Source organism: Mytilus galloprovincialis, chromosome 4, assembly GCF_965363235.1.
Source record: "Mytilus galloprovincialis chromosome 4, xbMytGall1.hap1.1, whole genome shotgun sequence".
Lineage (NCBI taxonomy): Eukaryota > Metazoa > Mollusca > Bivalvia > Mytilida > Mytilidae > Mytilus > Mytilus galloprovincialis.
In genome coordinates this window covers 31921148-31933781 of record NC_134841.1, presented here as the reverse complement: position 1 = coordinate 31933781, position 12634 = coordinate 31921148, and the positions used below count along the sequence as shown (strand labels likewise).

General features: G+C 32.4%; 1 protein-coding gene across 1 annotated transcript; it reads right to left on the bottom strand.

The window, feature by feature from the left end:
- Positions 1-757: 757 nt before the first annotated feature.
- Positions 758-4051, bottom strand: LOC143071893 (uncharacterized). The gene is made up of 3 exons (XM_076246565.1): positions 3062-4051; positions 2550-2642; positions 758-1246 (listed from the first exon to the last, which is right to left on the bottom strand). The coding sequence occupies exons 1-3, from the start codon at positions 3900-3902 to the stop codon at positions 831-833; spliced, it is 1350 nt and encodes a 449-aa protein (XP_076102680.1). The 5' UTR covers positions 3903-4051; the 3' UTR covers positions 758-830.
- Between the last annotated feature and the right edge of the window lie 8583 nt (positions 4052-12634).

The window sequence follows — 12634 nt, the reverse complement described above, 5'->3', positions numbered from 1 at the left end:
CTTATGTTTTACGCATACACTTGTTTAATTTGTCTTTGAGTCATCGATCATTTAATTTTACGGGCGGGGGAGAGGAGGTGGGATCTTGATTCGGAATTTTTGTGTGAAAATTATCAAATGGGTATAATGTAGACCTTTTTTTAACTCAAGGTGCTGGTCAACTGTGAAATCAATTTCATTCTGTCAAAATCAGGGTCAGAAATATATTCATTTTAAATTCACAATCCCCTCCCCCCGAGAATCGAATGGTCCGTGCCTGATACATGAATGTTATTTCAGAATTAAAACAATATTATAACTATCCAGTATCCAACTGAATTCTAAAATAGGGAGACAACCACAATTTATAATATGTCTTATAAGTCCGAATAATTGTAAACCTAAGTCACTTGTGTTAGCGTACATAAGTTTCGTTTGAAACTTTAAATTCTCTACTAAGTGATAATATTTCGACGCTGTTTTTTTTTATCTAGAGCATTATTTTGGACTGTAAAACAAAACAAAAACGGTGACCTCATTATTATTTAACATCAATGATATTGAAATTAACGTATAAACAACATATCAATTTTAAAGAAAAATCTATGCATTGGTTATTTAAAAGTTTAATCATTTTAGAACATTTACATTACCTTATCCGTAAGGGTTTTTTTTAATTAGTAACTTTGGAAGTGTACTCAATCGACCTGCTGTAAAATAAACAGACTTGAAGTTCTTGGGAAAATGTAGTGTAATATTCGTTATTGAAACAATTAAAAAATGTCCATTTCTGCTTTTATTTTTACAATACAAGTGACAAAATTTAAAAGGCTTAAAAATGTACATCTTTATTAATTCATAATCAAATAGCCAGAAAATGAGCTGTAGCCATCCTGATTACTGTGAACTGTGTAGCTTCCACGTGACCTCATGGTAACTTTGTCTCCTTCCTTCAGATCCAGCATCATATTGGTTGTGCCCATTTCAAACGTTTTACTTGCAGGATTCAAATAAATACTGGTTATCTTCACGTCATTAAGGTAAAGAGAAACATACAGTTTTTTTCCGTGGACGTTCATGACGGTAGACGAAATATGATACACTCCTTTACTGGGTGCAGTGAATATACCTGAAGTTGGGTCGTAGCCGTCTTTAATGTTGACGATAACTCTGTTAAACTTGATAGCAGCATTTGATGTAACATTTAAAGGATGTGTGAGAACAGATGAAAATACTGGTGTTGTCTTCCTGTTAGAACACTGACAATCTGAAATTAGAAATAAATAATTAATTGTTAAACGGTAAATTGATATTATATATGAAAAATAAATAATATCAATGTAATATGGCAGATACCGTGTTGTGTTATCTAGTTTCACTGTATATCATACATTAACGTCTCTTGCTTGAGGGATATATGAAGATTTGTCAACCCAAGAAAATCAAACATTTTCGATTGCATCGCCTAAGGAAATGCATTTATTTTTTTATTCCACTGGCTTCACTATTTATTTCTTAATGCACATACAACTATTAACCTATATATGTAAACAAACATTCTCATCCGCTTGTTCTTATAACAAACAAAAAATAAAATAAAAACGACATAAATATTGATTTAAAGTACCAATCAAAATGTTATTAAAATAATTATTTATTTTAGCATGATACGTTTTTCTCAAAACTGTTTTCACGTCTGAACACAATAATGACTACACTATCGCCCAAAACGATTCACATCACACGAGGTAGTCCCGATCATCAGATGATGATACCAAGCTTTGTTCAACGTCACCTGGAATTGTCTCAACCAATACAATGTTTATTTCGCTATCACCATTTACAAACAGTCAAATACAAAGATATTTGTTCTTGGTATGTTTACTTTTGTAATTAAAAGTGGTGTTTTAATTGTTGGTTCAGTCAATCATGTTGCTCATTTGTGTTGTAATTTGTAGATTAAAAGATCTGGCAATATATTACATTGTATTGTGTTATGCATTCGGTATACAGCAAAACAAATGTGACCTCATAATCAAATTTTGATCAGTGAAGTATGGAGAACAAACGAACCACACGGTTATTAGAAAAACAAAATCAACCGGTCAGGGGAAAAGATAAATCTTGGAAAAGAAATAGAGTAACAATTTCTCTAATTATGTATCCATTTTAATCGATTTTTATTATAACGACCAGTTGATAAATTTTGTAAAACGGTTGAACGTACACACAATGTTAGTATCGCTTAAATGTCCCAGTAAATGAACAAAAAAAAATCATTAATTTCGTTGTTGCAGAACATAAAGGAATTTTGGGGATATCATTGTTGGTAATACAAGATGAACATAACGTCACTGTATTGGTTGAATTTTCGTTGTTTGGGACAGTTTCAACCATTCAGAATGATTTGGTGTGCTTTTTTTCTTTTTTTTTAAATATTACTGATAATGCTTTATATTATGATAGGCGGATTATTTTGGAAATAGTAAAACGGAATTTCTTTTATGTAGTAAAGATATGTTACTAGTATTATGTTAGATATCCTGCTGTTATTGCATAACATGTCTTACCTTTAATTTCAGCTAGTTCTACCTTCAGTGCTTTATTATCATTTTCTAATGCATCTATTCTCCTTTGAACTATTTTGTAGTCTTGGAACAAATCTAAAACAGTTTTATTGACTTTTGAAAAACTGATATTCACAAAGGCCAACGGCCGAACTGAATATCAGTTTTTCAAAAGTCAATTAAACCACACATGTACTGAAACAAAAGACAGTATTTGTATATTATTCGACATTGGTATCATTTTAGTATGCTTTCTCTTAATGTTTTGTGCCATGTTCCGAGAGAAATGTATTTAATGGCAATTATTTACCAAAAGCAATTGTACATCAAACGTTTTTTTACCAAAATTATTTACCTAATAAAAGAACGCGACGTTTTGCGCGGTGAATATAAGTTTTCGGCAGGAAAATATGCAATTCATATAAAAAACTACTAAAATTTATCAATATGGAACACGTTTATTAAATATAGTGTTGTTTTTATTTTTGACAAGCCATATAAGTATTCATACGAACCTTTATCTGAAGAGTTACGGCTGTTTTGTGATTTTTCCTCTAGAGATAAAACTAAGACTAAACAACCAACAAATACTGCAAGGACGACAATAGCTACACCAATAAGCCAAGCCCTTGGACTTACAGCCTGTATTCTGTTGCTTTTATTTGTTCTTTCACTAACACATTCTTCCCTCTGCATATGCTGGTGAACATCATTATCTTGACTTGCAGGAACGAAATCTTTGTTTAAACTTTGTACCATACCTTGAACATGTTTGGTATCATTCTGACGATCTTTAAATCCACTTACATAAGAGTAATCTGGTTCATTATTACCGATACTTTCTACGGATTTTTGTTTTCTGATTCCAGATTCTGAAGCATCTAAGCTATGTTTGTTTCCAGTAGAAATGTGCAGCTGTTCATTATAGTATTTAAGATTTGTTTTACCTATATTTCTATATGTATGCCCAGATGTTTCTGATATGTTCTCGCGATCTCTAGAACAGTCGACGCCGTTTTCCCTATCTGCACTAATAGCTTTAGTGTTTGTTGTTGAATCTGAAACTGTACTGTAGTCATATATATGATGTTCCCCAAGTGTATCATATTGATCTTTTGTGACAATGGATTTCCTTAGTTCTGTATATCCATTATTTTGATCTTGTAGTGTGTCATATCCAGCAATGTTCTGTTCAGACGACATTATTCTTGCAAGATCTGTATAGCCAGGAACATTTCGTGTCGCTTCATCATTATATTCGCTTCCCGTGTGTTTGGCCTGTGTCATCCGTTCGGGAGTATTCTGACCTATTTGTTCTCTAGAATGTTCCAAGTCATCGTCAGTTTTCCGTTCCATTGGTTCTGTGGGATGTCAGCATTCGTTGTTGATTCTCTACTTTGAACATTGAACTAATTTTCAGTTCTGCTTCATTCTTGTTTACAAAACAGACACAGTCAAGGTAGAAATTTTCATTTTAACTTTTACAGATGGACGGAAACAAAGTTAGGAACAATCAGCGGGAAATGAGCATTTAAAAAGACAGTTTAATCGGATGTAGTGGTAAATAAATAAGGTGTCTAATTCATAAATTGTCGTCAATACATGTTGTACATATATATGAGTCACATCAGAAGAAGAAAGTGTTGTTTAGATTAGAGTTGTCTTTAATTATATTTGTGGTTTACGCATCATTAAATTGATGGAAAGAAAAACAAATTTGTATTTTTCTCGAGATTTTTTAAGGTTTTTTTTTATTTCTAGATTGTTGGCTGCTTCAGTTTTCTAATTTTGTGAAATAAAGATTTTTTACGGATTTTACCTATTTTTTTGTTGGATAAACTTGCCAAATATATGCATACAATCAAACTAAAATTACGTACCACCTGTATACAGGTTAACTTTAAGTGCCGACCATATGTATATGTATTTAGTTCGTTGCAATATATGACCGTAATTCCCCACAACCCTGTGTATTTTACTCTTATAATAAACTTTTTAGATGTAAACATATTTTATCAAAAGAATTGTTATGTATAGCTTCAAAAGGAAAGACATAAAAAGAAATCTAAAAATGATTTATTGACTGGGATTAGGAAACAAGAGAAGTGGTCTGGTGTAAACCCGTCTCACTGAATAATCTGTTTGTGTAGTCTCCATCCTTAAAGTAGAAAAACTTTAATTTTCATCTGAAACCATTTATTATAGTCTAGAGTGGCTTATACTTTCGATAATAAGTTTTAAACCGCATGGTTGTAAATTATGTTGATGTAGGCATGTCGACAGTCTGTTCCCTGGCATGTTACAAGTGCAAGAAAACATAATAATAGACATTGGGGGTGCATTGTTTTAACTTCCACTTGAAACGATTGATACGAATAGACACACTAATTCTTGTTATAGGCTTTAATATTATAATAAACTACAGATGCTTCCCGTTTACGTCACTTAATGTAAATACATATTCATATCTACTTACATGTAAATGAATATTCATATCTACTTACATGTAAATGAATATTCATATCTACTTACATGTATCAATATCAAGTATAAATCATATCCTTTAAGAATATCGTTGGGGTTGCAAACTTTCCTTCCATTACGCTATTGTGATACATATATTTCCAATATTGGTTAGCAAAACAATTTGAAAAAAGCAAGGATACACAAAGTGGACAAATAACAAAAATCATAAGTGGACGACAAAAGCCATAGAATTTCATAAGAATTGCATGGAATCTGATAATCAAATATTAAGTGATTCGGTTACAATAGATATATCAAAATAGAAGGTTAAGTAAGACTATTTTCTCCCCCTGAATTGAAAGTCTCAAAGTATTGAAATCATAAGGCAAATGTATGCAACACATCAAAGAAAGTTTTAGTAAACTCATTATTAATACCAGAATATGCATTTGGTACGGAAGACGCACATCTCATCTACACATGACTCATCAGTGACGTTCGAATCAACATTTTGTCTACACATGACTCATCAGTGCCGTTCGAATAAACATTTTGTCTTCCATTATCATAATGATTGCTCTTTGTTTTCAATCTTCTTGCATGGTTGGAACTCTTCCCACTAACATTTTTAATGAACAATCGAGATGTTGATGTTTGTTTATGTACACTTGGTAATGTGAGTACCATTTTAAGTAAAACTGTTGCTCACACATCATTTCACCCAAAGGTATATTATTACGTGCATAGAATTTGCAAAGCGGTCATTTTGCCTGATCATGACGGTAGCCATTACAAAAGGATTAGGTATGCCCCTTAAAAATTGTCATAAATTTATAATTTATAGAGGTTTTTAATTCATGCCTTTTGGTTGTCTCTACAAACATGACAAAGGTTTGATGAAAAAAAAGATATACTGTTTTAAGATCTTTTAATATTTTCATGCAAATTCTGATAAAAAAAAATGAATTTGCCTACCTACCTACCCACACCCAGTCATCATGGGTCAGGTTTGGGCAAACTGAAATATCTTTAATTGTGGCCTGATGTCTAATCCTTAATACATGTACCTTTTCTTCTTCACATTGGCTTGAGTATAACCAATTCTTTTCGTTAGACTATATTCTGAGTATAACATAAATATAAAAAAGGAGATATTGCATATATATCAATTAAACCAGCATAAAGATCAAAAGACATTTTTTACATATTTAAGGCAAATAGTTCATTCTAAATGGTAATTGATAATCTTTCTCATGAGGGTTATTTCATGGATGTAGATCATTTGTATCAGCTGTCATAAAATATTGTGCTTCAATAGGCTATTTGCCAATTCCCGTAATTGACCCTGTAAATAGAGATCCCTAATTTGATTGTCTCCCTTATGACGGACAATATTTTTTTATTTACAATGGAGAGCTAACAGACAGAGCAAATTTACCTGTGCGTAATGTGAGTAATCTATAAGGTTTTTTAATCTTTTAATTACATTACTTTGTTGTTTAGCTTAATACTTTTGACATCAGAAATTGTTTTTCGTGAAAAATGAGTAAAACCGCAGATACATCACTTGCAATTCACCATGCTTTGCATTTGCAAAAGCCAATTGTGTCCGGTATGGAACCAGTCTATTATTGACAAAGGGAAGTAATTTGTTTAAAAAGTGTGTAATAATAGAATCAAATCGGTAATTGGCAAATTGACTATTCTAACTGTAAGATAGGGCAGAGTAAATGTATGCCTTGCCAAAAACAGTTCTAGAAGGGAGGCAAAAGTTGAAAAGGAGTCCTTTTTAAAGGACAGACAACACCATCGTATTTAAATGTTGTCATTTTGATTTCCAACTAAATACTACAAGGATATACTCATTGATTTATAAACATACATGAAGATATGTAAAAGAATCAAACTGTTAGTGTTTACGTAAGAAAAGACAAATATCTATGGTTTATCCATTTATACCAACCAGAAAAAAACTCCAAAAAATCATAATGTATTTGGAATTTTTTTGGATGTTGTGGACAACAAAAAATGTTAAAACAGAGATGTGTTACCCCATACAAAAATAAAACTTTCATTAAACTGGTGTAGATGACAAAAAAATCCAAGAACATACATACAATGGGTGCTGTGGAAAAAAAACCAAATGTAAAACAGGTTTTGAAGACTACAAAAACATGTATAAACAGTTGTTGCGGAGAAATAAAAACATACGTAAAACGGTGTTGGAGGACAAAAAAATACATGTAAAACAGGTGTTGAGGACATTAAAAAACATACATAAAACGGGTTTTGAAAACCCCAAAAACATACGTAAAACGGGTGTTGAGGACCAAAAAACATATGAAAAACGCATGACTTAACGGGCGTTTAACATGCTTTTACCCGTAAAACGGGCGTAACACGTAATAATTTTACGCATGCTTTACGCTCACGCACGCATTACGTGCGTTTAACATACGTAATTCATACGTTTCAAACGGGTGTTTTACATGCGTGGTCCTCAATATGGGTTTTACTTACGTTTTATAACATACGTAAAACGCCTGTTTTACGCATGAAAAACGGGTATGCAATTTTTGCTGTGTACCGTAGCTGTATTTGGCACAACTTTATTGAATTTTGGATCCTCAATGCTCTTCAACTTTGTATTTGTTTGGCTTTATAACTATTTTGATATGAGTTTTATGTAGACGAAACGCGCATCTAGCGTACTAAATTATAATCCTGGTACCTTTGATATCTATTCTAAATTCGTTTTTTGCTGTGCGAGGTGTATAATATATCAGTGACTGCCGTGGATAGTAAGTACACTTGGAATTGATAGTAAACAGCAAATACTCTTTGTTTTTAGTATATGTATGTTCCCCATTTCCATTCTCAATTTTATCATAGTATACAGAAAAACAGAAAACAAAAAATAACGGACTTAGTAAAAAAGGGGAAGAGCTAAAAATTGTCCTGTCACCACGATACCAGCAGGATAAGAATTTTGATACCTTTCCTAAATTTCCTCAAGTCATAAACCCTTTCGGAAAACTCATTCACAACAATTTATATACTTCATAATGCACTAAATTTCCGCGATTTCGCGGGTGTGTTCTAGTGTCGTTATAAAGTTAGAACTGTCACAAATAAGAACTAAATTGCGACGGTGAAAAATGCTTTCTAAATGTCTTTTTAAAAAGTCTAATTGTAGAGTGTGAATAATTTGATACCCTTTTTTTAAATTAACAGTTAAGTGCATATCTAAATTTGAGCTTTAACATTTTTTCTTTGAAACCAAGTCGAAATGAAAACACAAAAGAATAAGACAAAAATTTTAAAAAGAAGTCTGCTCATCATCTGGTCTTATGCAGCCTCTTTACCCCTGACCATAGTAATACCTACTATTATACATGTTATAAGTACAGCTTTGATCAGAAACAAGACTATTCAAACACAATTTACTATCTAAGTTACTTGATACAATGCATATAGTTAATAAAGGTTCTTATAATACACATGTTCACAAGCAAGATAAGCGATCATGTCTGTACAATGGCTATTGTATAAATGTTCAAAGCGCTGAGACAAACTATTAAGATTAAATACGCTGACATGAATAAAGATGTAAACAGATATGCGGAACACATGAAAATGGTGTATCATGAATGTCAAGCTAGTTATTTTTACCCTTAAAATACATCAGAAGAACCAAAGTCGGAGCTTTTGCCAAGCCATTTGTACTTCATCCTTTTTGATTGGCCATTGAATTAAAATAACATCTTTCCAAATACTGGAAAATTCTATGGGAATATTATCTAACGATATATCTCTAGTGATAACAACTATCTTCTGTAGATTTTTCGAAAACTTTTCATACTTTGCTCGCTCAATTTCAAAACGAGACCATTCATTTTCGACAATTGATGGCGAGACAAGAAATATAACGTGTCTGCATTTATGAATGGCAGTAGCTCTCTCGGTTGCTATCGATTCGCCTACAACGAAATCTCTGTCTTCGAAGCAAATTTTGAAACTCCATTCGTCCTCTACTTTCTTTTGTAACTCTTTCACAAAAGAAATACAGTCGTCCGAAAATGACACGTAAACGTCATAATCAAAATTTAGCTCAAGACCATTCTCTGCAAATCTCCGGATATTTCGAATGAAAAAGAAATCTATTCTCCACCTAAAATTGTACAGTAGCGTTATACAAATCAAAGTTGATAAAACAGAAACCAATAATGAAATGCCTAACTTGATCCAAATGGTATAATCACAGTCAACAAAATAATGATGAAAGTCTTCAGCGACATTTCTAGTATAGTTGATTTTTTTAAGTGAAGAAACCCAACAGGAGTAATTACCATTTTTATCTAACTGTACTTCAGTAGTCAGAATCCAACGCAAAAATGTGGTTGTATCACATGAACAAATCAAAGGATTATTAATGAGATATAATTCAAAACATCCAAATTTGGTGTGCTGGGTATCAATCCAATTAAGTATATTCTTCCGAATTGTTGTTAACTGGTTGTGTGATAAATCAAGTTTGGCGAGGCTATTAATCTGTGTAACTACTTCAGGAATATCATCAAACAAGTTATGAGATAGATGGAGTTCAGTTAAATGCAGCAATTGCCCGAGCGAATCTATCTTCAGCATATAAGTATATGATATATCCAAATTCTTTATATTTGAACACAGACTAAATATTGATGAATTGGTTTGTAAAACGCGGTAAAGTTGTGTTTCCTTCATGATGAGTGTTTTCAAATGGATTAAAAATGGAATTTTCCCCGCTCCAAGTGTAATATCAGAACTTATTCCTGACAAATCTAAAGGCTCCAAACTATTAAATCCTACTACAGTCAATATCGGGAAAACATCTGTTTCAAAATAAGAAACTTCGAGATGAAGAAGATAGCTATTTTTACTTTTATTTCCCTGAAACCATTTCTACCCATTACATGTGCTATTCTCACAAACTGTATTTGGCTGGAAACGTAACTGTTATATTCTGCACATCTAATCGCCCTTGGTATTGAAGTTTTTGGATTATTGTATGGTTATTTTTTGTCACCACATCAAGGAAGACTGGGTTTTTACACCTTAGAGGAAAATAAGAAAAATCAAACACTTTAATGTTGGTCATCCTACGTAAAAAAAGAAAAAGATTAACTGCCCAAGTTTCTAAACTAAAACTATTAGATGATATCATTATATGTTCAAAGCAGTCTGGGTGTTCAAACGAAACTATTGAATTGTGTTTTACTGAAACTATATCTGGTTGTCTGAAAAGTCTAAGGTCGTTATGCATATCGTTGATATATATTTCATCATCTCCAGTGTCAGAACAACCGCGTCAAGGTCGTGTTTTATATTACCATGAGTTATACCACGAAATAGAATCGCATCCATTGATTTATTTTGAAATGGATGTAAAATTCTGAGAGCCTGGTGAATATTGCTGTTAGTAAGATTCAGTACTTTTAGATGAGGAAATGGTACTAAAACTCCAACTTCAATGACGACGAAATGTTTACAAGTTGTCATGTGGAATTCCTTTATGTGTACCGGCATATCTAAAAATGTATCATTGTATAAAATATCAACGTGGCAATAGTCAAATCTCAACTTTTGTAAATTTTACAGTTTCTTAAATTGTTGTCCAAACGTTGCATTAAACACAAGATCAATAGACAGCTCACGCAAGTTGCAGAGGTCACTAACGGGGATATTGTATTTGTCCGAATACTCTGAAGTGTTCATATTTCTACTTACATCTAAAGCTGATAAATTCTGTAAGGATTCAAAGACTCCAGGTTGGTACGATGTAGACACATTTATATGGAACGCCACAGCTGTCTTATGTGGTTCTCTGATATTACTTTATGTTGTTTTATCATTACTTAATAATAGTTTGTCTTTATTTGATATGGTTTTGACATTACGTAATGATGTTTTAATATAACTCAATATGGAATAGTCATTACTTAATGATATTTCGATATTACACGATATGGTTTCGTATTGACTTGATATAGTTTTGTCATTACTCAATGTGGTTTCACCATTATTTAATATGGTTGTGTCATTAGTCAATGTGGTTTCAACATTACTTGATGTGTATTTGACTTGACGTAATGTAATTGTTTCATTACATGATGTGATTTTGTTATTTCGTAATGATGATTTGTCTATTCTTTTATGGTTTTAACATTACGTAATGATGTTTCAAAATTTGACCATTTTACACTACTTGATGTGCTTGTTTTATTATTTGATGTGGTATTGTCATTCTTCGATGTGGTCCTGTAATTCTTTGAAGTGGTTTTCCCATTACTTGATGAGGTAAAACCACGTGACCAATTCGGAAAAACATGTTCTATTTTTAGATAGATTTCTATGTTGTATGACTGTGCCTTTAGGAGGTATACCACTTATTCATGGTCCCATTGCTTTCTATGTTAAATTCCTCCGTTTCAAGAAGGAACACCTCTTTTGTTTTAAGTTAAAAATAAAGTGGCAATCATTGCATTTCAAAGCAACACTTTATGGTGTCTTCTACTGAAAAAATCGACATACCTTACATGGCATATAAGAAAGAACTGGTTCCCGGAACTTCGGATGTACCAAAACAGGTACTTCAAATCTGACAAACAGACAAAATGAACCCTCTTTTTAAAATTTGATGCAGTTGTTTTAATATTCATGATTAAAAGTCCAAAAGTGTTCTACAATGATCACCAGTCCTTCAGCTTTCATTTCATACCAAAAATACCTAAATATTCTACATATTTTGGAAGTTACACTTATGCGTAGGAACTATTTTGTGTTAAATATGTACTTCTTTCTGGTATGTGCTTTCTTTCCATGCCTTAATTAGTGGTGTTACACCTTTAATGCATTAGGCCATCCATCTAATTAGTATTCAAACTAAAGTTCGGGTTACTGTTTAAGTTAAACTTTGAGTGAGTTTTCGAATGAAAGTCATACTTATAATTAAAATTCTAGTTAGAATTGATTTTCGAATTGGACTTCGAGTTTGAATCACATTTAAAGGCAGAGTTCTAGTTACAACTTTGAATTTGAGTCACTTCTTGAGGTAGAGTTTGAGTTGGATTCGAATTTAAGTCTCATTTAGAAATTATTAAGATTTCGAGTTGAAATTCGAGCTATTTTATATGTCGTTTTGAGTTCGTAATTAAATTTTCTATCGCGGAACAAGGGCTTTTGCTTGGGCTTCCGAAAAGAGGGCTCCGGGGTATGCTTACTAAATAAACAATGTTGCAGTATACAAAACGCAACATAGGAGTTGAAATAAAGTTAGATGTGGTGTGATTGCCAATGAGTTTAAATGCAGTGGATGTAAGAAATCATATATCGGCAACCGTACAGCCGATATAACTACATGTATATATAACTACATGTATATACCTATAATGGACTCAAAGTGTTTAACATTTGTCCGTCCGTCTTTCCGCCCTATTATGGGTATATACATGTAGTTATTCCGCATAACTCCTCCAACAGTTTGAATCCTAGGAAGTTTTCTCCCTACTGTCTGTTTGTACATATATGTTGAAGGTGTGCTGTATGTGGTCAGGGTTTAAATTTTATTAATATGTGCTCTTCGG

What these genes read in the sequence shown, in the direction of transcription:
- LOC143071893 (XM_076246565.1), bottom strand. Translation starts at nt 3,902, where the DNA reads ATGGAACGGAAAACTGACGATGACTTGGAACATTCTAGAGAACAAATA. An exon ending in CCGTAACTCTTCAGATAAAG is followed by an intron (nt 2,643 to 3,061) that starts GTTCGTATGAAT and finishes AAACTGTTTTAG; the next exon opens with ATTTGTTCCAAGACTACAAA. An exon ending in AGAACTAGCTGAAATTAAAG is followed by an intron (nt 1,247 to 2,549) that starts GTAAGACATGTT and finishes TTCTAATTTCAG; the next exon opens with ATTGTCAGTGTTCTAACAGG.